Consider the following 25,012-nt stretch of genomic DNA (forward strand, 5'->3'; position numbering starts at 1 on the left):
TGTGTGTATACATTATTCTTCTACCTTGAGACTTTGCATCCTCCCGCACATCGGTTTTGTGCACTTGCTCTATTGGCTCCTATACTATGCGAGCTTCACTAAAGCATGAAGATATCTGTGACAGCACCAGTAGCGAGCTAATGATCAACACTTGCTTAGACCATTCGTTCCTGTGGATGTAGAATCGGGAAGATCACTCATCAGCAGTCGAAATGATATACGATACTGTCTGTTCATCGTGAATGGTCCGCTCAAGAACATGCATTGCAATTCTTGAATGCAGGCGGCAGTGTCATCGAGCTTGAAAAGGATACCGTGAATACATGTCCTTGGAACAAGTGCCGTGATTCCAGCACATATATGACAGATAACTCCTACAGCCCCCATACAGCGCTGACTATCTTTCCTCAACTGCCGCAAATCATCGATACGTTATCATGTCTTCTCAACACGATCTGTACCAAATCAAATTCAATATTATCTCCTTCCTGGGACCCATTGACTCTTGGGTAAGTCTACGCAGCAAAAGTATAGGAGAGACTCAGGTGCTGATACTCCGTAGCCCGACTTCTTTCGCCAAAACCTCCGCGATGTAACTCTATTCCTTCCAAGGATGTGCCGCCCAGTGTTCCGATCTCTTCGCGGTGAACAACACGGCCAGAACGGACTCGACCTCAATCTTACGAACCTCGAACTGGTCGCAGGTATGAAGTATTACCTCTGTTCCCTGCGTGGTCTTCTCCGAGAAGTTCGCGAAGTAAAGATCAGACCCGATCGTGGACCTAATCCCGTGGTGAATGCACAAATTGAGCGATGGGCGGCGTCATGGAGACTGGTTGAACCTCCGACGCTTGAGCTTGGTCTCTTGAGAGGTTGTATGGCAGCAACAGAGGACATAGAGTTCCTGGAGCGTATATTGAATGGTGAAATCGATCCAAGGGGCGGTATATTGTCAAGGCGCACACACCATACTGGATCACCCCTGCGGGCCGCGGGTAGTGGTGAAGAGCAGAGGCCAAACCAGAGGACAGAAGGACCAGGGCGGTCAAATGAGGGTCCAGTGGAAGGTCGGTTTGGAGGACATTTCGACGGCAATGAGCTCATTCTGGATTACTTGACGTTTGTTATACCTCGTACTGAGTAGAGGCTGGGTTGAGAACTTGATTTGTGACAGCCAAAGCTGATGATACGTCACTTTAAGGGCATGTCTAGGCTAACGTAACAACCCACAAGCAATATATGAGCCTCTATTGCCTCTTTGTTGTTCAGCCGTGTGCCCTAGGGTCTCCGGTCGAGACCTTTATATTTATGGCTGACCATATCTCAGACCCTCAGCGGACCCGGAATAGCAAAGCAAGCTTAGGACTATCCTGCTTAGGCCCAGATACGTGTGGCCACCAAGCATAAATTGTTATCGTACGACGGCAAAATCGTCTCCATAACGCCCTAACCACAAGGTCTAAAGATCACTTGGTCGCAACAAGTATCGGAAGTCACCCCTTGCAATACTGACAAACGTCTTCTAAAAATGCTCACAGGGTATGTGAAACGGGTATCATTAGAAAATGCAATTTTCAATCTGCGCGCCGTCGTTTGGTGCCGTTTGGAGCTTTAGATATCCCGTTGATTGCGGCTTTCCTGCCACCTGCCGTGTCGTCTGCGTTTTCCACAGCTTCAGCTTCATTCATCCACTGCTGGCCTCGCCCAGGACTCTTGCGGCGATACTGGCCTGTCCCAATCGCTATAACTTCGTCCTCGCTATCGCTGGCGTCAAGGTCCAATAGGACTGGCATCCGGAACTCTCCTGGATTGAAATCGGCTTTTCCGGGATCAATCGTCAGCACGTCCACCTCTTCATCTTCTTGATCAAGTCGACGTTTATGCAACTCCTCTAAAGGTTGTATGTCGAATTCATCTTCCCTCTCCACATATTCGACGTTCTCTTCGACCTCGTGGAAATCAGGAGCCAGGGCAGACCAGCGTTGTGGCGTCAGCAGAGACCATATGAAGATGGGACCAGATTCAGCGCCCACAGCGGCGACAAATGGACGATGTGGATGCCACTGTCGATCGTTAGCTTGCGGTGTTTGGTTCCGACGAAAAAGGCTCTCACCTCGACCACAGATAGCTCCTCCTTGGGGCCTTCCAGAATCTTGACGAGACTACCATGCCTTCTTTCCCAGATATAAACGTCGTGATTCATGTAGGTGGAAGCTGTAACATAGTCGCCAGTAGCACTGAAGCAAACGTGGTTCCAAGAAAGTCGATTCACAAGATCCTGGAATTTGTGCTCAACCTCAATCCGGAGATTGTCAAAATCGGTCTTGGGATCTGTGAAATCAGGTAAATGGACAGTACGAATTATTCTGTCGCTGGAATTGATAACCATATCTCGACCGGAGGCTGTCAGCCGGATGAACACGATGAGATTTGAAGACAGATGCGTTGAGTGTACGATCTGTCTCGACCTTGTGTCAATGACATTTAGCCAGCCTCTTGAGGTTCCAGCTAGAACGTGTTCACCAGATGAGCTCCACACTGCGACAGTGGTTGTTTGTTTTTCGTCTAATGTTTGTTGCCTTGTACTAAGCTTTTCCCACTCTGCTTGTGATCGTTTCGGGACCGAAGGAAGAGTGCACTTCTTTGGAATTTCGTCTGTCACATCGACTAACACGGGTTGTTGTTCGAAAAGAGCCGTTATGAACATCAGACTAAGCCATTGTTAGAAGCGGAGAGGGATATTGGAGTGATTAGTATACTGATTTGTTGGATGTATTTCTGCAATGAAGATGGGTGCCTCAAATCGTACAGATCTGATTCTCGTACCGTCCTCCAAGTCCCAGAGTATGCATTTGCAATCTTGCGATGCGCTTAGCAGGTAGCGATCATTGCTAGACCAACTTGGCTAGGAGTCAGACTGTGCGATATTGTCTTCAGCGGCCAACAAACCTTAGAGACTGAATTTGCCGTGTGTGGCCACGCATTTTCCGAGCAACACCATTTGTTTCGATATCAAAGACCACGACGGTTCCTTCAGCCTAAGTCATGGTGTATGAGCAAGCATTCTCGCAATGAATGATGGTAAAGATTACCCTCCCAGATGCGAGATAGTCACCGCGGTGATTGAATCGAATGCAAGATGAATGGCCGCTACCTAGGATACTGTAAGTTCACTTAAACATAGGAGATATTCGGATCACGCACGAAGCTTTCCGGTCATAGCCTCTGGGCAGTCTTGCGCCAGCACAAAGGGATCGACTAAAGCGAGATTCATGACTGCGCAAAGTAAATGGGCGACCGTGGCGGAGCGTCGAGCCTAGGAAGGGCGAACTGTTACTGATGAGTCTCATTACCTGCCGGTACTAGCTATGACGATGGCGACCGGGGTGACAATAATAGTTAAGAAATGGACTTTTTTGTCGTTGTCACGAACGCGACACCGGCACACGCGATGGTTGGTGGAAAGCGAGTCTGCCAAGTCACGCTAATAATCGACAGGTATGTGCGCTGCGACGCAAGGTGGGTTATGTCAGCCGCTTCTTCGAAAGGCGCTCCCTGCGCAGAATCGCCTCTCACCAAACAAGTCTCATCCTCAACCACCAACTTTCCATCCCGGACGTCTTAATCCTGTCTGCCGATCGTTGTGGCAGTTGCAGGCAGCGCCTCAACTTCATCGGTTTCGTCTGACAGCGCGCATTCGGATCTCGCCCACGGTGTCACGTCACGATCTCCCAATCCTTCAAGTCGCCAGGCGACAGCCCGCGCGACCCGCGCTTTCTAACGGCAACATTCATTCACACGCCTAATATTCGATCGATACGATCATAGTAGAGGAGTATTATAGCGGCGAGGGAGTGAGAAGGTGGATTATTGTTGGGTGAAGGGATTCGCATACGGCACTCGGAAACGCGCTTTGTTGCGCCTATACAGATCGTCTCACAACCGTCAAAAACGATAGTGCTTCATCATGGCGAACATGAATTTCAGTTTTTCTAGCGCGCCCCTGCGCCCCATCAGGGAGATTCAGTTCGGGTTGCTGTCTCCTGATGAGATTAAAAACATGAGTGTTCAACACATCGAGTATCCGGAGACTATGGTATGAGCAATTGTACACATGCATGCACAAATTACTCACTGTCACATAGGACGATGAGAAACATCGACCACGTGAAAGAGGACTTAACGACCCAAAGCTCGGCTCGATCGACCGCTCCTTCTCTTGCGCTACCTGCAATGAAAACATGCAAGAGTGCCCGGGCCATTTTGGTCACATCGAGCTAGCGGTTCCCGTCTTTCATGTTGGTATGCGGTCCTTGGCCCTATCAATTTCAGTCGTAAGCCCTATTAACACGCTTTTTAGGCTTCATCACGAAGATCAAAAAAATCCTCGAGACTGTTTGCCACAATTGCGGCAAAATAAAAGCTGATGAGAACAAAGAAGACTGGAAGCAGGCTGTGCGGTTACGAGATCCAAGGCGTCGCTTCAATGCGATTTGGAACTGTTCTAAGGCTCGCAAAGTCTGTGAGACTGACGCTGAAGATGAAGACCCCAAAAAACCCAGGATACAGCATGGGGGATGCGGCAATCTTCAGCCTGAGATTCGAAAGGAGGGACTCAAACTCTTCGCGCGATTCAAGGCACCGAAATCAGAGGATGAAGAAGCCAAAGATGAGAAGAAAGAGCTGAAACCCCAAGATGCGCTCAATGTGTTCCGTCATGTAAGTGACGAAACATTGATTCTGCTTGGGCTTAACAAGGACTGGGCTCGCCCCGAGTGGATGATCATAACCGTCCTACCGGTACCACCACCACCCGTTCGACCCTCGATATCTGTTGATGGTACTGGACAAGGCATGCGCGGAGAGGACGATCTGACCTACAAACTTGGCGACATCATTCGAGCGAACGCTAACGTCGGAAAATGCGCGACTGACGGTTCGCCCTTGCATGTAACCAATGAATTCGAGAGTTTGCTCCAGTACCACGTTGCAACATATATGGACAACAATATTGCGGGCCAGCCTCAGGCAATGCAGAAATCTGGACGACCGGTCAAGTCAATCCGCAGCCGCTTAAAGGGTAAGGAAGGCCGTATTCGTGGCAATTTAATGGGCAAACGTGTTGACTTCTCGGCACGTACTGTCATCACGGGTGACCCTAATTTATCCCTCGATGAAGTGGGAGTCCCACGCAGTATCGCACGAACTCTCACTTACCCGGAGACTGTCACTCCTTATAACATTGCAAAATTGCATCAACTCGTCCGTAACGGCCCTAACGAACACCCTGGTGCCAAATATGTCATCAGAGACACTGGTGAGCGCATCGATCTAAGACATCACAAGCGCGCTGGAGAAATTACTCTCCAGTATGGTTGGAAAGTGGAGCGACATATCGTTGACGGAGATGTCATCATCTTCAATCGTCAGCCATCACTTCACAAGGAATCCATGATGGGTCACCGCGTCAAAGTCATGCCTTACTCAACTTTCCGTTTGAATTTGTCTGTCACGTCTCCATACAACGCCGATTTCGACGGCGATGAGATGAACTTGCACGTACCACAGAGTGAAGAGACTAGAGCTGAGGTGATGAACCTGTGCATGGTTCCTCTCAACATCGTCTCACCACAGGCTAATCGCCCACTAATGGGTATCGTTCAGGATACATTATGCGGTATTTACAAAATGACGCGACGTGACGTCCTGTTGACAAAGGAGCATGTGATGAACTTGCTGATGTGGGTACCCGGTTGGGACGGTGTTATTCCTCAACCGGCCATCTTCAAGCCAGCTCCAAGATGGACTGGCAAGCAGCTTATAAGTATGGCTTTGCCAGAGATCAACCTCATCAGGCGCAGCAAAGATGGATATCACCCACTCTTGGAGGACACGGCGATTCTGGTTCACCGTGGTGAGCTCGTATATGGTATGTTCAAGAAGAAGACGGTCGGAGCCTCTCACGACGGCATTATCCAGACTATTTATAACGAGAAGGGCTGGCAAGCAGCTGTCGATTTCTTCAATGCCGCACAACGCATTGTCTGCTACTGGTTGCTTCACCATGGATTCAGTATCGGTATTGGTGACACCGTGCCAGGCCCCGAGACTACGAAGGCGATCCAATCTGTTATCGCACAACAGAAAGGTAATGTCGAGGAGATCACAGCAAATGCTACAGCGGATCTGTTGGACCCACTTCCCGGCATGAATCTCCGTGAGACATTCGAAAGTAAGGTGTTGAAGGAGCTTAACGAGGCGCGTGACGAAGCTGGAAAGTTGGCCATGAAGAGTTTGAAAGATTTGAACAACGCCGTGCAAATGGCTGATTCAGGTTCCAAGGGTTCTTCCATCAACATCTCGCAAATGTCCGCGCTTGTGGGACAGCAGTCAGTGGAAGGCAAACGTATCCCGTTCGGGTTCAAATATCGCAGTCTGCCGCATTTCACGAAAGATGACTACTCTGCGGAAGCTCGTGGCTTTGTCGAAAACTCGTATCTTCGAGGTCTGACACCGACAGAATTCTTCTTTCACGCTATGGCTGGTCGTGAAGGTTTGATTGACACTGCGGTCAAAACCGCCGAAACTGGTTATATTCAAAGAAGATTAACGAAGGGTTTGGAAGACGTAATGGCGAAATACGACGGCACTGTCCGCAACTCGCTTGGCGATGTCGTGCAATTCACTTATGGTGAGGATGGGCTTGATGGAGTCTCCATTGAGGCTCAGTCAACCGACGTTGTCACCATAGCTGATAAGCAATTCGAGAGGATGTGCAAGGTCGACTGCATGGATCCTGACCTCAAGCTCTCTTCTAATGTACTGGAAATGGCTAGCGAGCTCGATGGCAACCTTGAAGTCCAATCCATGTTTGATGAAGAATGGGAGCAGCTCATGAAAGATCGACAGCTACTTCGAGATTATATCAACCGCGAAGCAAAGGACGACTACCATCTTCCCCTGAACATCAAGCGTATCATCACTATGTCCAAGCAAAAGTTCCGTATCAAGGATGGTGCTCGCAGTGATTTAGATCCTGTAGAGGCCATCACGAAGATTCGGGAGGTCTTGGATCGATTAGTCGTTATTCGTGGTGACGATCCAATCTCTCGGGAAGCTCAGGCGAACGCTACTTGGTTGTTGAAGGCACATATGCGATGTCAGCTCGCTTTCAAGCGAATCGTGCGAGAGCATTCATTGAACAAGCTTGCGCTTGACAATGTACTCGGCGACTTGGAAGCCCGATTCGCCCGGAGTGCCATCAGCCCTGGAGAGATGGTAGGAGTCCTGGCAGCGCAGTCTATCGGTGAGCCTGCTACACAGATGACTCTGAACACTTTCCACTTCACTGGTATTTCAGCGAAGAATGTGACTTTAGGTGTGCCCCGTCTACGAGAAATTCTAAATGTCGCTACCAACCTAAAAACGCCATCGATGACCATTTATCAAGCGGATCGACGAGGCGGCCCTGACGCTGTCATGCAACTGAGAAACAAAATTCAGTACACTACCCTTCGTCACTTGGCTGAAGCCACGGAAATATGGTACGACCCAGATATCCAGGGTACAGTCGTTGAAGCAGATCAAGAAATCGTCGAGTCGTACTGGATTCTGCCCGACGAGGACGAAGCCAGTGTTGAGTTGCAGTCCAAGTGGTTGCTGCGTATTGTGCTCAGTCGCCAGAAGCTTCTCGACCGTGGTCTCACTGTCTCCGAAGTCGCCTCGGCGATCAGGTCGCAGTATGACAAGAACAACCTGCACGTGATATTTAGTGACAATAATGCTGAAGAGTTGGTTCTTCGCATTCGTTTTATCCACGACGAAGACATGCGCAAGAACCAAGAGGACGAGGAGGGCGAAGATCAAGATGAGAAGTGGATTCGCAAACTAGAGAAGGATCTTCTCGATCGTAACGCTTTGCAAGGCATTGAAGGCATCTCGAGATGCTTCATCAACAAAGAGGAATTGAGCATTCAGACCTTAGCCGATGGCTCACTCGTAAAGAGCAAAGCATATCCCGAATGTGTCGAATGTACACTGGAAACTACTGGCACTGCACTTGCCGAGGTGTTGGCTGTGGATGGCGTCAACCCGTACCGTACCACCACGAATTCGTTCCGCGAGTTTTTAGAAGTCTTTGGCATCGAAGCTGCTCGCGCATCATTATTCAGGGAACTTCACGCGGTTCTCTCATTCGATGGTTCGTACGTGAACTACCGCCATATGGTGCTGCTTGTTGATGCAATGACCGTTCGCGGGTATATCATGCCAATTACTCGTCACGGTATCAACCGCGGCGAGACCGGTGCGCTGATGCGATGTTCTTTCGAAGAGACTGTAGAGATTCTCTTGGATGCCGCAGCGTGCGGTGAACTTGACGACTGCAAGGGTATTTCAGAGAACATTATGCTCGGTCAGCTCGCACCCATGGGCACTGGTGAGCTAGACGTCATCATGGATCAAGATATGTTGAATACCATGAACAACGATAACGCTCGCCTTGGTCTGATGCCCGGTTTAGCGGCAGCTCCTGGTTTCATGGACTCCGGTGCTGCCACACCATACGACGTCGGTTCGCCTATGCACGAGGATGCTCTCGGTGGACCAGACTATGGCGCATCATTCTCGCCTATCATTCAGCCGGGAGGTGATGATAGAGGAGGTTTCACATCGATCCCCTCGTTTGGCGACGCAAACAGTCCATACTCGTCCCGCAGCCCTGGCGGCTACAATCCGCAAAGTCCTTTCAGCGGGCCAAGTCCAACCTCTCCAGGCGGGTGGTCTCCCACGTCGCCCGGCGGCGGATACTCACCGACCTCTCCTGGCATGAGCTTGACAAGCCCACGTTTCGGCGCTACATCCCCAATGTTCAACCCCACCAGTCCGCAATACTCTCCGACATCTCCTACGTACTCGCCGACCTCGCCCGCATACGGCGCTGGCACTTCGCCAACATCACCCAACTATTCCCCCACATCGCCAAGCTACTCTCCGACATCCCCGAGCTACTCTCCCACGTCTCCAAGCTTCAGCCCGACCTCGCCAGTTCATCGAGCTACGGCCACATCACCTCACTACAGTCCAACCTCGCCCCAATACAGTCCGTCTTCTCCCATGTATAGCCCAACAAGTCCGCAGTTCAATGCTGGTAGCGATCGACGATCACCTACTTCTCCTACCTCACCAAGCTACAGCCCGACGAGTCCGGTATACAGTCCAACAAGTCCTGCTGCTGGGGCGTACTCTCCGACATCTCCTACGAGCTACTCTCCAACATCACCGGGAGCGGCACCATACTCGGCCCAGTCGCCGAAATGGTCGCCGACGAGCCCCAAATACTCCCCAACGTATGTCTTCTTGGCTCTCTAGAGGATATCGACTGACAAATTTCAGATCCCCACGCTCGTAACGGCCTCGCTAGGCTACATATATCAGCAACTCGGCGGGCATTGATCTTGTAAGACCATTCTCGTCCTTGTTTGTATTACCACAAGTGTGCCTCAGTGCTGATAGATTTGGCATAAAGCTACCCGCTTCGCTATCTCTATTCATTGAGCCACTGCTCATCCGCTACGTGGAGTCCAACGTATCCTTAGCTGGACCCACGTTCGTCCTCGTCAGTGGAATTATTTTCCAAATTCTCCAATTACTGTAATATCACGGTTCGTACCTTGCCATGGAACGATCAAAGCTGGTCTGTCCAACAAAAAGCCAAAAATTCTTCCCCTGGACGCTACTGCATTGAGCTGGTCAACTATTGGATAAATTTGCTTTGCCGATTTGCTTTCTCTCTGTTGTTTAAACTTGAAGGATCGGTCCCCTGTTTGGGCTTGCTAATGGGCTTCTATTACGGCGTTTATATCGGGGCTCTTTGCATTTACCATAGCATACACACTCTGTGTGCTTCCCTGTTACATTTCGAGATGAGCAACATAGTTCATGTTGGGTGACGGATGTGGATTGAGGACACACCAAATTGCACACAGATCCTGCGATATATATTTCACAGGGATAGGGCGATAGATAGCGCGACGAAACCGTCGCATAGACTAGGTTGGGACAGAAGCGAGACAGACTGTGTGACAGAGACGGCGTGTCTGACATTGAGCGAAAAGAAAATATTGAAGACAAATATTATGAAGATCCAATACGTCGCTGTGTATTGTGCCGTGCACAGTGAGACTCATAATGCTACGAGCGCCTTAGCCTATCCATACATGCATCATTCGAACGAGACCTGAAGCTATGTGTGCACTAACACCATAACTCTGATCTACCACCTCATCCACCGCAATGGCAAATTCGAAGTGCGCGAATCGAACTCTCTGTCAAAGGCCACTGGCGCTAATCTTTGCAGGTACGAATATGTGCGCCTCTTTGAACAACCTGATGCGCTGCTTCCCAACACCTGGATCGTCGTGCGCATCGATGGACGAGGTTTCCACAAGTACTACAAGCCCTACACAAGCCCCGCGAAACACAAAAGCTAATAACATACCGCAGATTCAGCAAGAAATATGACTTTGAGAAGCCCAATGACCGCCGCGCTGTTGACCTCATGAACGCAGCCGCTCGCGGCGTCATGCAAGAGCTGCACGATCTCGTGCTTGCATACGGCGTTAGTGATGAATTCAGCTTCGTGTTCCACCCCAGCACGACGCTGTTCGAGCGCAGAGAAAGTAAACTGGTCAGCACTATTGTGAGTACATTCACGAGCTATTACGTGTTCTCGTGGGGGAAATATTTTGAGGGTGTGGATCTGGCACCGCCATTGCCGACTTTTGATGGGCGTGCGGTGTGTTATCCCAGTGTGGGCAATCTCAGGGATTATTTGAGTTGGAGACAGGTTGATTGTGAATACTATGGTCACTCAATAGAAGAGGGAGGCTAATAGGTAACAGGTCATATTAATAACTTGTACAACACGACGTTTTGGAACTTGGTGCAAAAGGGTGGGATGAATACGACGGATGCGGAGAAAGAGCTTGCTGTAAGTACGCATAGCCTGTATTTTGTGTCTACAGAGGTAGCTTATGAGAACAGGGCACGGTATCGGCAGACAAGAATGAGATCCTATTTTCGCGCTTTGGTATCAACTATAACAATGAGCTGGATGTTTGGAAGAAAGGGAGTGTTCTTTTTCGAGAGGTCGGTCTCGTACACATAGTCTGAGAACGCTTGTTAACCATCCATAGTACGAGCTTGCCGCTGTTGAGAATCTTTCTGAGTCATTGTCTGAGTCAACTGAGCCTTCGACTGCAGTCCCAGTCCCTGTGACCAAGACAGCCATCAATAAGGATGCGAAGCTGAAGAAGAAAGCACAGGTTATAATCATGCACACCGATGTGATCAAAGATGAGTTTTGGCAAAGGCGGCCATGGATACTGAGTGGAAAGGCTGGCAATCTGCTGACTTGAGAGAAGCCTTGCATTGCTAAAGTGAATTGACGAAAGCATACCAGTTGTCAAGCTCGAGGGAAGAGGCGGTAGGGAGATAAGATAAAGCGACCTACCGAGAGCGCAGAGGCGCAAAGTTATGGTTAGTAGTATCCTCGTGTCTGAAGAAGGCGAGATGAGCGAGTACGCACCTGTGAGAAGAAAAGTTTGACCACACCCCGTCCTCAGCAGAGTAATCGGAATCGAATTGTACCTTCGCGTGACTCAGAAATGAATCAACGCTGCAGCACGCCGCGTATTGCACTAAAGTATCACAGCCGCTCCTGTACTTTCGAACAGCGAGCGGACCGCATACAATCTTCGCACCGGCTCCCATAGGGACACTGCTGCGTTCAAAGCAGACCCTGAGCTTTCTGATGCCAGTCGTGCGAACGTGAGATCACGTCGGACCCTTGCGGGCGGTGACCAGAGCTCTGTCCGGAGACGGAGATGGATGTGAGGTGAAGATTACTCCGAATTTCTCATTTGCATAGTTAGGATCTTGCCAAAGGCAGTCTGTGTGTGAGCAAAGAAACGCGGCGATGTAGAGGACGGGGTGTGGTGAGGAAAAGAATTGAAGGTGAAGCTGGTTGGGACTTTTCTTTATCGTGCCTGCCAAGCCCTTCCTGACTCGTCGCGTAATCACGTGCGCTCTCTCCTGAGTCAATTACGCGAGTCTGGTGAGATGATCTCATCAATGCATAAGTGTGAGTGACGGTCGTCTACCAGTGACAAAACCTTATCATAGTATCATTTGCAATGTCCTCAGTACTCCTTTTTGGTGGCAGCGGCAAGGTCGCTCGCCATCTTACGAAACAGCTCGCCAGCTCTGGCTACACAGTCTACTCCGTCATCCGCAATCCTGAACAAGTAGACGAACTCAAGGGTCTTGGTGCATCGCCGATACTCCAATCTATCGAAGACTCCTCTCAGGCTGACTTTGTTGATCTGATCAAGAAACATAAGCCAACTGCTGTTGTTTGGGCAGCAGGCGCTGGCGGAGGAAATCCGGAGCGGACACAGAGTGTGGATTACAGAGGCGCTGTAAAGACTATGGATGCCATTGCTCAAGCTGCAGACGAAGCGGGAACAACAAGGAGATATGTCACTGTGTCTGCACTCGACGTTCGTGATCGGGAGAGCAAGCCTGTTCCGAGCTGGTACGACGACAACGACAAGTCGATGAGCGACAGAGTCTGGGGCGTAATTAAGGCATATATGTTGGCAAAGTACGAAGCGGATAAATCGTTAGTTGAAGAGAATGGCAGACGAAAACTGGACTACACAATTGTGAGGCCAGGTGGGTTGAGTCAAGATCCCGCTGTCGGTGTGATTGCTGCTGGGCATGTCAAGCTAGGCAGGACTATTAGCAGAGAAGATGTCGCTGCTGTGGTCGCGGAATGTCTCAAGAATGAAAAGACCGTAGGACTTGCCTTCGATGTTGCTGGCGGCGATACGAAGATATCCGAAGCAGTTGCGAAGATTGCTTCGGATAGAGTGGATACTTTTGAAGGGTTCCACTGAACATATCATGAGAACTTCTAGTAGTAGCCATATGCAGGGGTACAACTCAAATTCTTTGATAATTGCACCTTTCAGTCGCAGCCGAAAAGGGTAATACGTCTTGTTATTCACACTGAGAATAGTTCCAAAGTGGACCCTTCGGTGTTCTTCGCGCGCAAGTGTACCGAGCCCCGCTTGGCTCAGTTGGGGAAGGTAAGGCACAGCTACTGTTCCGGTGGTGGCTGGATATATAAATGTCGACAACGTTCACGAACCAATCTAATATTGCTTCTCCAATTCTGACACTCTTACAAGATGTCTATGACACTCGAAGAGGCTGCAGTCCCACGGACACCGCTGCCCCCTCCAGATACTCCAGAGAATGTCTTCCAGCAGCTCAGCTTAAAAGGGCGCGTTGTTGCTATAACGGGTGCAGCTGATGGGATAGGATTCTCTGTCGCTGAGGCAATGGCAGAAGCCGGTGCACATGTAGCTTTGTGGTACAACTCGTAAGTCCTTTAGACATTTCAGAATTTCACGTATAGGACGGTTCTCAAGTCTTGCACAGCAACAACCAGGCCATTGAGAAGGGCGAGAAGCTCGCCAAGCAGCACGGTATACGAGCGAAGGCGTACCAAGTCGAAGGTGAGGATTTCTGAACGATCCACTGGCAGTCATGTGGGTCTCCCATTGACCTCCATGCAGTATCGAAGGCAGAGAACGTACAAAGCGCAATGGACGAAGTCGTGAAAGACTTTGGAAAAATTGACGTCTTCGTTGCCAATGCAGGCATGGCTATCTCCAAACCGATCACAGAACAGACGCTTGACGAATACCACAAGCAGATGAGCGTGAACGGTAAGTCTCCACGACATCGACGAGTAGGAGCGCAATCAGTCTCATATCTTTATGTGCACAGTCGATGGCGTCGTATATTGCGCCAAATACGCTGGTGAACTGTTCAAGAAGCAAGGAAAGGGCAACTTGATCATCACATCAAGCATGTCAGCGCATATAGTCAACGTACCAGTCGACCAACCAGTATGTCAACAACCATCAAAGGCTCCCTCTAGCTGGCTAATTGCCACAGGTCTACAATGCAACGAAGGCATTTGTAACGCATTTTGGCAAATCACTCGCTCGTGAATGGCGTGACTTTGCCCGTGTCAACATCGTCTCGCCGGGTTTCTTCAATACTAAGATGGGTGCTTCGCCATCATGTATCAATGAAGCCTATCGAATGACTCCTTTCGCACGACAAGGGCATGTCAAGGAGCTTAAGGGGCTGTACTTGTATTTGGCTAGTGACGCATCGAGCTATCAGACCGGAAGTGACACTCTCATCGATGGCGGCTACACTTTGCCTTAGGTAGAATTTTGAACATATCTATTCTGCCTTAACAACGAACACCGTGTCTTGGACTATGATTCACTCGTAAAATCTTACCATATCAAAAGTTGCGCTTTAGACTGCTCACTTTCTGATCACCAAAGCACACTGAAGTCGATCTCATCTATTCTGCTACTGCCATTCAATATTAGTACCCAGAAAACTCTCAAGGGGCCCCTGGTTTGGTTCTCTTCTTGACTCTAGACATCACTTGATGGGCAGAATCCAGGCTCAATGGTATACATGCCGTGCCGTGCTGCAGACGGGTTGCTCTAGGGATTATATATATTACATTGATGGTTTCTTTCATCTGTAATACTACCTTACTCATATCCACTGGAACTTCATCAGGCTTAAGAAGTCGTATACCGAATGTGAACATTCCAGCAGCGATATATGACATTTTAATCGGCGCCAGGTAGAGTTTGCTAATGGAACGATAGACTCAATGTTCTATCATGGCAAAGAGCTACTATATTTCATATCACATTCCGACCGAACGCTTTGATTACATGTGTGTCCCGAATCATATAGCCAAGAAACATTCTCACCAGCAACAATTCTATCTTTACAAGGCTACCAGTCCTCTCAGTACAAATCATACCCCTCACTTCGTGCAAATATCCTTCGCTTCACCAGGCCTCAGGCTCGGAGGCGTGGTATCGGCATCGCCATAGCTCCAGCTGGGATCAATCAAATCTCCCTTTGCTAACTCCAGCGGGAGATAGTACCAGTCCCAACTCCTAAACTCATCTTGATCCGCCACAGCAAGAGTGTCAAAGGTAGTCTTGCGCGTATGGAAGATAGCATGGCGGAACGAGCCAACATACACCTTAGCATGGTCGCGGTCCTTTGCCCCCTGATCGAACTGGTCATCGATTCCATTGACAGTATTCTGCACGTCGCCCCATGACACTGTCTGGTGACCCTTGTGCTGGCCGAGTAGCAAGCGGTCGCGACGCCACGTACCGTCGTCGTTGCGCACCCACACTACCGCAATGTGCTCCCAGTCGTTGGTGTGGCCCGAGTCGTGGCGGAAGTAGATGCTGTACGTCGTGCGGTATGTTCCGTCGTTGCACTGTACTGTCTCATAATAAGTCGGAAAGTAGTTCCCGGGGTTTTGGCCAGCTTCCGAGGGTGACTTCCAAGGGCCTGGGTCTGCGCATCCGTCATCGAGACGGCCCCAGTCTCCCACGTCTGGCCCGTTGCCCTTGGTTTGGACGCCATTTTCTTCGGCGGCTTGGGGGTAGCAGGAGTTTGCGCCGTGCGGACGGCCGAAGTGCCACATAGGAGCAGCTGCGACGGCGGCTTGGTGGCCGATACCGTGGCCGTCGTCGTCGTGAAAGGCAGACTCGGGAATGCCCCCGTTGGCGGCGACGAGGGTGCTACCAAGGGCAGCCGCGAGAACGAAAGTTTTCATGTTGATGACGAAGTATTCTAGGTATCGTTCTGGGATCTAGGCTGCGAGCGCTACGTGAAGACGAGCCTAGAGAGAGGGATTTGGGAGGATAAGCACTGTTGATGGTGAGCAATGTGCATCCAACGAGATTTCCCTTGTCCTTCTTATACAAGACTGTAGTAGCCTCCATGCTCCCAATTATGACGATGATCATTTTTGATTCTTAAATCGTCTAGCTCTCGCCTAGGAGCTGTTACCTACAAAGAAGGTATACTGCCTCCATCTAGCAGACCACCGGTCATCACACCATGGAGCTAATCATGCAAACATTCTAGACACCTTTGACGTGAGCTCCACGAATGGCATGCGGATCTTTGGGCAAGTGGAGTGCCATATTCGAAAATCGGAACACTACATCACAGAGAAACGAACGGCTTAAGGTGATCCATGCCATCGGATGAAAACATGAACCAACATTAGTGGGCTTGGAAGTGGTCCTAGAATTTTTGTAGAAGGACGTGGGTGCGATCGGATGGGGCTGAGCGAACTGATCTGCGTATCGTTAAACGATCGGGGACGGACATGAGCCATGACGTTTTCTGTCAAACATGCTATCTGTTATATGAAACAGTAGTCTTCACGCCGTTGAGGATGATCGGTGGTATTCCTACGACACAGAGACTAAAGACAGTATATCACTTCTAAATTTGAAGTCCACAAAGCTGAGAGGGTGATATGTTTTGTTTCTGTCAGTCAAACCTCCGTCTCGCACGTATCCACAATCGGGATGAAGTAGACACTCACATATAAATTCCACAATACACTCTATGACCTCGGACAAGTGTGATCGTGGAGACAACAATGATGGGTTTCGAGTGCTTGAAGGAATTTGAGAATCAATGTACATTGAAGACGGGGTTCAGCTCGTGGACCGTGTTATTTTTAGATATAATTATACGCTAATCAACTTTAGGCAAATTGACAAGACCAAAAAAGCGTTGCCAAGTCCTTATCCATGGGCCGATGTGACTTTATTAGGTACCGGAATAATAATTATGACGCTCTGATTGCTACTTAGGGTTACTCGGTGGTTCCGTTAATTATGAGCTACGCGCATGGCCGTAGAACAACTCTCCTGGTGCGACAAGGGTACGATGACGATCCTGAGGCTACTGTGTTTTTCGATTCGCCTCCATGAAAACAACGATTTGTCCTAGCGTACATCACAACATGTTGGCGTACGAACAGCGCCATACTTGCGATGGTAATTGTACCACATAGCCTGTACGAGGGACTGCTCATATGTATCTCGTGTGCTCATGGTCAACGAGAAGGATGTGTTCCAAATGATAAGTCTAGTGCAAGCATGCTTTAGACTGGGCTAATAACAGCAATACTTTGAACTCATAATGTCCCTTCGTTGAGCTTGACTTCCAGAATGCCATGGCCACCAAGACTGGGTCTCTGGATATCGACAATCTCAAGTCTGCTATCTACCTTCGCAATGAGCTCCCTCCACATATCCACGTCACGCTCAATCGCGCCAACAAACGCATACATTTGCAGATCTGTCGCGCCTAGCATACAGTCAGTCGTTGAATTGAGCAGATATCGGCACTTCTAAGTGACAGCTTACGGGCACTCTTCTCCTTATACTTTGGCACCGTGTTCGGTTCCGGTAGAATAACATCGACCAAAAGTATTCTACTCCCCGGTTTCATCGTTGCAATGGTATTCCTCAAGATCTTGGCTGCATACTTATCAGGCCAGTCATGCAATACCCAGCGCAGCAGATACACATCTGCAGTCTCAGGCTGCGGTCCACTGAAGAAATCGTAGGCGCTAAAGCTAATACGATCGGCAAGTTCTGGTTCAAGTGATTTATGTGCATCGGAGACCACGCTGGGAAGGTCCTGAACGCAGAATTTGAGGTGTGGGTGGGCCAGGGCGATGGCTTTGCTGACGTGCCCGTAGGAGCCGCCGATCTGAGGGTGTTAATGAAGATTACTAACTATCTAGAAGGATACTCGACTTACGTCGACAACAGAGGCGCCCTCAGGCAATTTCTTCCAGCCGCTCCATTCTGTGACATGTGATGTACTGAACGTGTCGAATTTCTTCGAGGCGCGCATGGCGCCGTGGAATGCATTCCAGCGCTGCGTGTCAGAGCTCATGTACTGGAACACGTCTGTGCTGTCGCCATAAAGGATGTTCCGTGGGGTTTTGTTTGTTTCATCGCTGCCCTTAAAGCCTGGTCTGGATAAAGCATCGTTGAAAGATATAGTCGATAGATAGACGTCACGGATGTTGTGTAGGGCCCAGTTTCGTTCATCGGCGTCTGTTGCCCATAGTGCAGATACGGCAGAATGTGACACATATCCCTTCCGGTGCTCGTAGAATATGTAGTTCGTGATGGCGAACTTAACAAAGCGCTTTACTTCTCTCTCGGCCAAATCACATTTCTTTGAAATTTCTGCGTATGAAGCTTCCCCGTTAATGGGAACAGCTTTGTCGATTTCAAATACTAAAATCGCACGCATAACCGCAGCGTCATATTTATCGGCCAAAGTTACTTGGTTAAGATACTCTCTTGGACCTAGAGCTAGGACATAGATTTGTCGTGCTGCCTCTACCAAGGCAGTCTTCACGGGGATGATCTCCAACTTGGAGTCTGGGGTCTGATCGATGTTATCACATATATTGGGAGCAAAGGATGGTTGAGGTATGTCGTGTTTGTCCAGGAGTCGTTGCAGTTCGGCAATCTTCTGCGTAACCTGGCTCCCCAGAGCGTCAAGGGTTTGAAGATTTTGTTGCTGTATCGAATCCATATTACCACAATGCTATCTCTTTGTTTTCGAAAGCCAGCTGGATGACGGACGAGGAAGCCATGATTATATATGGACTGACACAGCCCTGTATACTATACCGTAGTCTTAGATAGCACACAAGTTCACCCGGTAAAGATCACACTCTAGGCAAGGATGAATCCGGTAGATAGTTCAGTTAGAGATAGATCTGACCCTGGCGAATCAAGTCCGAGGACATTCAGACGGTGCAGGGCGATCCAAGGCTTACGTGTGTGTGTTAATGGCCCCCACTCACTCCATGTACCCTAAACGTTAGCCAGAGCGGATCTAAATTGCCGATAGCTTGTGCTAACGTTCCACTTGCCCGTGTTCTTCTTCATGGACAGCTCATGCCATCTACATATTAAACTCTATGACGCCGAGTGTGAATATTCTGGATGGTGAGAAAAGAGGATACCGAAGAATAAGGTATTGATCCATTTGACCACGAAGCAAAAGGTCGACCCTGGTCAAGTCATACGATAGGAGGCGTTGTAACTTGTGGTCCCTATAGCCAGACTTGGTCATGTACGATCCTGTCGACAAGTGCCGGGCTCGTTGCTAGAGCACAGAGACAGGCTTGGTAAATCGCACCAAGAATAGTGCTTATCTGCCGAAGAAACCATGAGCCTGACGACCAGCAATGTTCGAAACGCAAACCGTGACTCCAGTACTCTAGTACTCCACTCCAGGACCAACAGGAAAGGAAATCGTAGAGTTCTTCCACAATATCGGCATCGAACACTACCTTCACGATACAGCCTGTTGCCTCATCGCCATGCCATGTCATAAGTCTGCCGCACCTACATGAAATTATAGGGAAGGCACACGTCTCTTGCGATCAATCTTTCGTTCATGGCCATAGGAGATCAAGGGACGGTCTGGATTCTTACGCATCGTACTCCCCTCGTTAATTGCACCCATTTCACATTTTGTGGTATTTTCTTTTCTCCTTTGAAAGTCATTCGATGTCGACTAACAAATATTGATCCAAATGTCATGCCAGCTCTTGACACCAGTCACGAAAAGTGCCGTAGCATGTGTGAATCCAACATTGTGCTAGCCTTCAAGTTTGGTATCACTGCTAGGGGTCCAAGGCTTAACCTCGCAGAAGTGCACATTCACAGCTGACAAGTCGTGTTATTTTCACGACTTCCGTACATATATATCACGATATTATACGATAGTGTGCACGGGCAATATGAAGGCTGCATTGCATTGCAACATGTGCAACAAATGATGATAATGTAGGAGTATTCACAGCAAGATCAGCAAGACAGAAGCCAAAGAGATGACCGCTGCTGATCCAGCCATGCCGAATGGCACACCTATAACGTTTCCATCTCTGCCAAGGCTCGATGCACCACTTGCCGGAGGCGTAGGTGTGGGTGATGGTCCTGGAATGCTACCATTGTTCAGATCAGGAAACAAGTGGATTGTGTTCTCGTCCACGACGATCCAATTGCGCACCAATGCAGTACCATTCGAAACACTCTCCCATTGATCGTCTGTGCACTGATCAGGGTCCAGTACGTAGCATGTAGGTGCCGGCATCGGGATCACCTCGTTCTTGATATCGAACGTCGAGGTCGGACCCTCCGTACCGTAGTTGGCATTCTCGGCAGTGTTGATCTGACCGGTTGCAATGTCCATATTGAACAGCGCTCGCTCAAAGATGCGTAGTGCAGTCTCTGGCTGGTATGCTGGAACTTCGTGACCAGCTTCGTAGACACGACTGAAGCTGAGATTCCCATACTGGCGGACTTGGCCGCCAATGTACGAGTCGTTGACTTGGATACCGGCGTAGCCAGCCGCATTAAAGGCTTCAGTGTTAGTGTAGTTGATGGCCTTCGAGACTGCTTCTCCGCCGAACCAATTGCAGGCGTAGTCACGGTCCCCGTAGACCAATGTGACCTTGACCCCGGACTCCAGGAGATAAGTCAGGTCTTCCAACCATCCTGGACGTGGATAGTCGCCAATGCTGCGGAATGCCGTCGAGACTGGTCCAGAGCTCTGAGTCCAATTCCGAGGCACACCGAGGCCTTGCTGTACATGTGGCTGGTTGAGCCAGCCGGCATAGAATGGTACCGGGAAAGCTGCAGGGTTGATGGCAGAGATATCGTAGTAATTGCGACCCGAGTCTTCAAGATATGGGTCACGAATGTTCGCCCCACAGAATGTCTCAGCTGCCTCGCAGACTCCATTCACAGTATCGTTGAAGCCTTGGTTAGTCGGATCAGACTCAGCAGCAAGCTTCCGACATTCGATTATCTGATCAGAGCATCCGCCTTCTCGAGTGAACGCATCCATCGCGGCTTCATATCTAGTATGATTGATGGCCTCGATACCGTATGTATTGTTGTACGCCATCATGGGATAGGATGGCCATTGGACAAGACGATCAATGCAGCCATTGATGATGAGGAGAGTATCTAGGTGAAGAATATGAGTTTCACCAGACTCTGTCCATGTCCCGTTTGCGATCTTATCATTCTGCTCTTGGAAAAAGGCAGCGAAAGCAGGGCCATATCTACCACCGTAAGACTCCGTAGAGATTGAGATCTTATCGTTATTTGGCTTATGCTCAGGGAACTCCTGGAACCAAGTCTGAGCAAAATACCACATGGCACGTGCAGAATTTTCCGTGCCCTTGGTGGTGTAGTTGCGATTCTGGCTAGCATAAGTACCGACATAGTACGTGTTGTTCTGCTCCGGGACACCATTCGAAAAGTCTGCCGTACGAGTGTCATTGTTGAGGTCCACTGTGACATTTTGAAGTGTGTCGTACGACAAGCCGACTTGCACCGGCTGGTCAAGATACAACATGTTAACTACGAATCTTAGCGATGTCATGGATGCTAAGGGCTACGGAGATGCTTACCGTTATTGTTCCACGAATGTTCGTTCAGATAAGTAGAGTTTGAATCTGCATTCACGTAGCATGGGCCGTGTTCTCGCATAAGGCCAAGCATCGATGAACTTCCAGGCCCTCCATTCATCCAGATTGATAATGGTGCATTCTGAGGATCGTTACGAGCCTCGAAGAACCAGAAGTACGTATTTATCGGGTAATCCTGATCAACGTCCAAACCCTCCAACGTTTGAGGTGGAAGATGTACATAGCCGGAAAATGAGCGGACGCCCTCGGTCGTTTCGCATAATTCTGTCTACGCATAGTCGGTCTTGGAGCTCATCCCATACGAGTTTGCTACAGGATTATATCTTACCTCTTTGTACGAAATGTAGACTCCCTCTTCCAGGGTAGAGTTGACAATAGTAATGTCGGTCGGCGTAGGCGGAAACTGAGCCGCCGCCGATCTACTGAAGCCAACGACGGCCACCGTCAGACCGTGAAGCGCTCGCATGGCTCAGGACTAGCAATGATCACTTTTTGAGGTCTGGTGCCCAAGGCAAGTAGGTACTATGCTGTACCGCTGCAATATATATTCTCGCATGGCGCCAAGGAACCTGGCTGATAGCGTCGGGGGGAGTCTTGAGGGCATCGCGAAACGATAGCGGTCGATAGGGCAAACAACGCCGAACAAGCCGTTTGACCCGGTGTTTTGTGAGAATTCGGTATTGGATACATGGGCGGGGTACATGGCCAAGCCCGCTATGAACGATTCAGGAAGCTGGTATAAGCATTCTGAAGCAGCAGCCTGCAGCGAAATCACCTGGGCCGTGCTCCTTTCACAGTTTATGACATTAATTTCGAGTCTAATTGACTTTGCGAAGAGACGGAGATTATATGGGGTGGACAAAGGATCATAGCTCCAGGTTCCTTTCATCCTTCCATCACGTTCCGCTGCGCTACGAAGGACAGCGGCCTGCGGAGACAATATCAGACGTAGAAAACTACAGCCTAAAAGCATGCAATGAGTCAATGAGTATGCGAATATCAGTAATAACGGAGTAGGCGATGGTGATGTTATCCTTGGCCAAGGAGGGTTCGAGATAGAAACTCAAGAGCGCGGACAATTTATGGGTCGCCATACGAATGCATATCCACCATGGAATTGCTTCGCACGAACGATATTTGTCATGTCAAATCTTGCTTCAATACTCCAATTCTACGTGATGCGTACGGGCGAAGATTTCATCGTAATGGAAGTGGTATTGCCGTCCATGGGTGGAGGTCAAGGAACAGCCAGCTTGGCGCGTCCGTCTCTGCCGTCGCGTCGTGCCACCCGTGTTGACGTTTGATCCATATCAGCAATCATGAGGAGCCGTTTTACACCAAACCTGAGAACGGCTTTGTCAACGTCACAATGGGGATTCCTGGGTGAGCCTACACTTCAAGCTTTGACGCGGTCACGAATAATGATTTTGCAGCTTATGGGACATACTGGGAGACGGTGAACTCACGTCCCTCGCCGAGTTGTCCACACGACACTACGAGCAGCATGGCCGACCGCTTCGAGTTGCGGTCGATGAAGCTGGTTGGCGTTTCAAGAACCTGACACCGCAGCAAGTAGCCTTTATCAAACAAAGTAGGCATTTGATCGTACTCTCCATAACTAAGCTGATTGAGTAAATTGAAGAGGAGCCTCGTGCAAACCCTGTCGAGAAAGCTTTGCTATTCCGTATCTTGAAGCTTCGACGGCTCAATATACAGCCCATCTTCGTATTCGACGGGCCCGGACGTCCACATAAAAGAGGCGGGGCTTCAGGGCACATTGAGTGGGACAAAGTGGCACTCGTATATGAGCTTCTCAATAACCTCGGCGTACCACATCATCGTGCACCCGGTGAGGCTGAGGCAGAATGTGCAAGGCTTCAAGAACTTGGTATAGTTGATGCCGTGTGGTCAGAAGACGGCGATAGCTTCATGTTCGGCTGCACGCTGTTGCTTCGCGATTTTCGAGAAGATAATAAGAAGAGTGACACTCACGTTAGGGTTCATCGTGCGGAGGAACTGAAGACTAGATACGGCATCGATCGGGAAGGCCTAGTTTTGTTTGCGCTAGCTAACGGCTGCGATTACACGAAAGGAGTTCACGGCTGTGGAACACAAAAAGCTTTGAAGCTGATCCGAGAGGATGACGGAAGGATTGGAAGATCTCTTTGTCAGCGAGCCGAAAATACTGCCCAGGTTTGGAAAGAAAGTTATTGCGAGGTGCTGACGCGCCATTTGGGTCCTCTGCCTCCGGACTTTCCTGACAAACGAGCTTTGAGGTATTGTAAAAGCCCAACAATATCGATGGACGAAGAGCTTTGGAATCTGAGAGGGCTACAGCAAGGCTGGGACAGGCAGATAAATCAGACTACTCTACGAGGTTTCCTGAGATATCGCTTCAACTTTACAACGAAAACATTTCTGAAACATATCACGCCCCATCTACTCGTTCGCCAGCTTCTTGCGCAGACGCAAAAGCCTCAAGGTTCTGGGCCAAGAAATCCCCAGAACATTCAGTTGGTCCATCAGAGAGTGCGCAAAGCGAGTGAAAACGAGCACCGATATGAAAGGAAGATCAAGTTCGACCCCCAGGCTCTCGTCACCTTCGACCTTTCGGAACAGCCGCCTGAAGAAGACTGGTCTAAGTTCGTCACCAAATCAGAGCCTTATTTTAGCCCGATTGCTATGGTGGAAACCGAAATTTTAGAATGCACATTGCGAGCGTCCTTACCACCAGAGACCTTCGAACCCCATGTATCTACCCAAAAGTCCCAAAAGAGGAAAAGCAACGTCACATGCACTCCGGAGTCGACGTCAAACGTGGAACCAGAGGCCAAGCCAAAGAAGCGAAAGACTACTGCAAAGAGACCCCAAGCTCTTACCGAGACTGACAGAAATAGCGACAAGGGAGCCCCCTTGTGGGTCAACAAGCCCCAAAGTAAATCCAAGAAAGCGACTGTTCCTTCTTATTCACATACACATCTTCACCCGCACCAGATATCCTCTGCTTATCCAAAGCCCGATGCAGCCTACTTGAGCAAGTCGACAGTCACTATCGATCTTGGAGAGAATTCAGATGACGACGAATTGCCTAATTTATCGCAAATCATGCATCTTTCAACAGACAGGATAAGTCATGGCTCTGCTGAAAGATTGCCTAATCCCAAAACTGCCATTGATCGCGCAGCCTCGACACTTCGACAAAACAACAATACAACCTCTAATTTTGAATTAATAGATCTTACCTAAAGATGTTTTTACGCACACGCGCACTTCATATTGCATCAGGATACCACGCACAACTAGCTAGATGGATGTACGCGCGCCATTTCGTATTCTACCGAAAGTCCAGGCGAAGCTTACAGCTTTAAATCCTAATCACGGAGCGACCTGCCACACGTTAGGCTTCTTGTTTCGAAGGATTCGTGGCCGCCATGCCGAACGCACTTTTCTGCACATTAGCCTCACCTGGGCGCGCAGCCACGCCGAGCCGCGTTGACTTGACGTCACCACTATTCTCGAACCTGCTTGGCTGGTCAAACA

The 25,012-nt window shown here is 49.4% G+C and overlaps 10 protein-coding genes across 10 annotated transcripts; 6 read left to right on the forward strand and 4 right to left on the reverse strand.

Moving 5' to 3' along the window:
* The first annotated feature begins 500 nt into the window (after window positions 1-500).
* Window positions 501-1,359, forward strand: EJ05DRAFT_361045 (uncharacterized protein). The gene has a single exon (XM_033741066.1). It carries the CDS (start codon window positions 614-616, stop codon window positions 1,142-1,144), a length of 531 nt encoding a protein of 176 aa, XP_033601121.1. The 5' UTR covers window positions 501-613; the 3' UTR covers window positions 1,145-1,359.
* EJ05DRAFT_361044 (WD40 repeat-like protein) lies at window positions 1,360-3,387 on the reverse strand. Its single transcript, XM_033741065.1, has 6 exons — window positions 3,205-3,387; window positions 3,093-3,154; window positions 2,950-3,038; window positions 2,760-2,900; window positions 2,114-2,711; window positions 1,360-2,063 (listed from the first exon to the last, which is right to left on the reverse strand). The coding sequence occupies exons 1-6, from the start codon at window positions 3,272-3,274 to the stop codon at window positions 1,575-1,577; spliced, it is 1,449 nt and encodes a 482-aa protein (XP_033601122.1). The 5' UTR covers window positions 3,275-3,387; the 3' UTR covers window positions 1,360-1,574.
* Window positions 3,388-3,967: 580 nt separating this feature from the next.
* On the forward strand, window positions 3,968-9,409 carry EJ05DRAFT_500189 (RNA polymerase II largest subunit; the record flags this gene model as incomplete). The annotated part of the gene is made up of 4 exons (XM_033746956.1): window positions 3,968-4,096; window positions 4,146-4,302; window positions 4,361-9,347; window positions 9,394-9,409. 4 exons carry the CDS (start codon window positions 3,968-3,970, stop codon window positions 9,407-9,409), a joined length of 5,289 nt encoding a protein of 1,762 aa, XP_033601123.1.
* Window positions 9,410-10,293: 884 nt separating this feature from the next.
* On the forward strand, window positions 10,294-11,417 carry EJ05DRAFT_492847 (histidine tRNA 5'-guanylyltransferase; the record flags this gene model as incomplete). The annotated part of the gene is made up of 6 exons (XM_033746062.1): window positions 10,294-10,307; window positions 10,358-10,447; window positions 10,504-10,853; window positions 10,902-10,990; window positions 11,044-11,157; window positions 11,241-11,417. The coding sequence occupies 6 exons, from the start codon at window positions 10,294-10,296 to the stop codon at window positions 11,415-11,417; spliced, it is 834 nt and encodes a 277-aa protein (XP_033601124.1).
* A 719-nt stretch (window positions 11,418-12,136) lies between these two features.
* Window positions 12,137-13,106, forward strand: EJ05DRAFT_361164 (NAD(P)-binding protein). The gene has a single exon (XM_033741067.1). It carries the CDS (start codon window positions 12,195-12,197, stop codon window positions 12,957-12,959), a length of 765 nt encoding a protein of 254 aa, XP_033601125.1. The 5' UTR covers window positions 12,137-12,194; the 3' UTR covers window positions 12,960-13,106.
* A 147-nt stretch (window positions 13,107-13,253) lies between these two features.
* Window positions 13,254-14,307, forward strand: EJ05DRAFT_438013 (putative NADP-dependent mannitol dehydrogenase; the record flags this gene model as incomplete). The annotated part of the gene is made up of 5 exons (XM_033741814.1): window positions 13,254-13,447; window positions 13,507-13,583; window positions 13,644-13,796; window positions 13,858-13,979; window positions 14,029-14,307. The coding sequence occupies 5 exons, from the start codon at window positions 13,254-13,256 to the stop codon at window positions 14,305-14,307; spliced, it is 825 nt and encodes a 274-aa protein (XP_033601126.1).
* Window positions 14,308-14,659: 352 nt separating this feature from the next.
* On the reverse strand, window positions 14,660-16,071 carry EJ05DRAFT_361192 (uncharacterized protein). Its single transcript, XM_033741068.1, has one exon. It carries the CDS (start codon window positions 15,746-15,748, stop codon window positions 14,936-14,938), a length of 813 nt encoding a protein of 270 aa, XP_033601127.1. The 5' UTR covers window positions 15,749-16,071; the 3' UTR covers window positions 14,660-14,935.
* A 1,060-nt stretch (window positions 16,072-17,131) lies between these two features.
* Window positions 17,132-18,555, reverse strand: EJ05DRAFT_500194 (S-adenosyl-L-methionine-dependent methyltransferase; the record flags this gene model as incomplete). The annotated part of the gene is made up of 3 exons (XM_033746957.1): window positions 17,132-17,304; window positions 17,364-17,712; window positions 17,764-18,555. The coding sequence occupies 3 exons, from the start codon at window positions 18,553-18,555 to the stop codon at window positions 17,132-17,134; spliced, it is 1,314 nt and encodes a 437-aa protein (XP_033601128.1).
* A 1,212-nt stretch (window positions 18,556-19,767) lies between these two features.
* Window positions 19,768-22,141, reverse strand: EJ05DRAFT_361209 (alpha/beta-hydrolase). The gene is made up of 3 exons (XM_033741069.1): window positions 21,801-22,141; window positions 21,455-21,740; window positions 19,768-21,404 (listed from the first exon to the last, which is right to left on the reverse strand). The coding sequence occupies exons 1-3, from the start codon at window positions 21,936-21,938 to the stop codon at window positions 19,831-19,833; spliced, it is 1,998 nt and encodes a 665-aa protein (XP_033601129.1). The 5' UTR covers window positions 21,939-22,141; the 3' UTR covers window positions 19,768-19,830.
* Window positions 22,142-22,643: 502 nt separating this feature from the next.
* Window positions 22,644-24,811, forward strand: EJ05DRAFT_361291 (PIN domain-like protein). The gene is made up of 3 exons (XM_033741072.1): window positions 22,644-22,855; window positions 22,906-23,063; window positions 23,115-24,811. The coding sequence occupies exons 1-3, from the start codon at window positions 22,842-22,844 to the stop codon at window positions 24,716-24,718; spliced, it is 1,776 nt and encodes a 591-aa protein (XP_033601130.1). The 5' UTR covers window positions 22,644-22,841; the 3' UTR covers window positions 24,719-24,811.
* Window positions 24,812-25,012: the final 201 nt, after the last annotated feature.

This window comes from Pseudovirgaria hyperparasitica, assembly GCF_010093815.1.
Source record: "Pseudovirgaria hyperparasitica strain CBS 121739 unplaced genomic scaffold EJ05scaffold_7, whole genome shotgun sequence".
NCBI classification, from domain to species: Eukaryota; Fungi; Ascomycota; class Dothideomycetes; order Acrospermales; family Acrospermaceae; genus Pseudovirgaria; species Pseudovirgaria hyperparasitica.

Bases quoted from the DNA above. Each gene is read 5' to 3' on its own strand.
- EJ05DRAFT_361164 (XM_033741067.1), top strand. From the start codon at position 12,195: ATGTCCTCAGTACTCCTTTTTGGTGGCAGCGGCAAGGTCGCTCGCCAT.
- EJ05DRAFT_361045 (XM_033741066.1), top strand. From the start codon at position 614: ATGTGCCGCCCAGTGTTCCGATCTCTTCGCGGTGAACAACACGGCCAG.
- EJ05DRAFT_361291 (XM_033741072.1), top strand. The intron at 23,064-23,114 runs GTAGGCATTTGA...AGTAAATTGAAG, and splicing joins AGTAGCCTTTATCAAACAAA to AGGAGCCTCGTGCAAACCCT.
- EJ05DRAFT_361192 (XM_033741068.1), bottom strand. From the start codon at position 15,748: ATGAAAACTTTCGTTCTCGCGGCTGCCCTTGGTAGCACCCTCGTCGCC.
- EJ05DRAFT_361209 (XM_033741069.1), bottom strand. From the start codon at position 21,938: ATGCGAGCGCTTCACGGTCTGACGGTGGCCGTCGTTGGCTTCAGTAGA. The intron at 21,741-21,800 runs GTAAGATATAAT...GACTATGCGTAG, and splicing joins TCTACATTTCGTACAAAGAG to ACAGAATTATGCGAAACGAC. The intron at 21,405-21,454 runs GTAAGCATCTCC...TAAGATTCGTAG, and splicing joins ACATTCGTGGAACAATAACG to TTAACATGTTGTATCTTGAC.
- EJ05DRAFT_361044 (XM_033741065.1), bottom strand. From the start codon at position 3,274: ATGAATCTCGCTTTAGTCGATCCCTTTGTGCTGGCGCAAGACTGCCCA. The intron at 2,712-2,759 runs GTATACTAATCA...ACAATGGCTTAG, and splicing joins GAAATACATCCAACAAATCA to TCTGATGTTCATAACGGCTC. The intron at 2,064-2,113 runs GTGAGAGCCTTT...AACGATCGACAG, and splicing joins AGGAGCTATCTGTGGTCGAG to TGGCATCCACATCGTCCATT.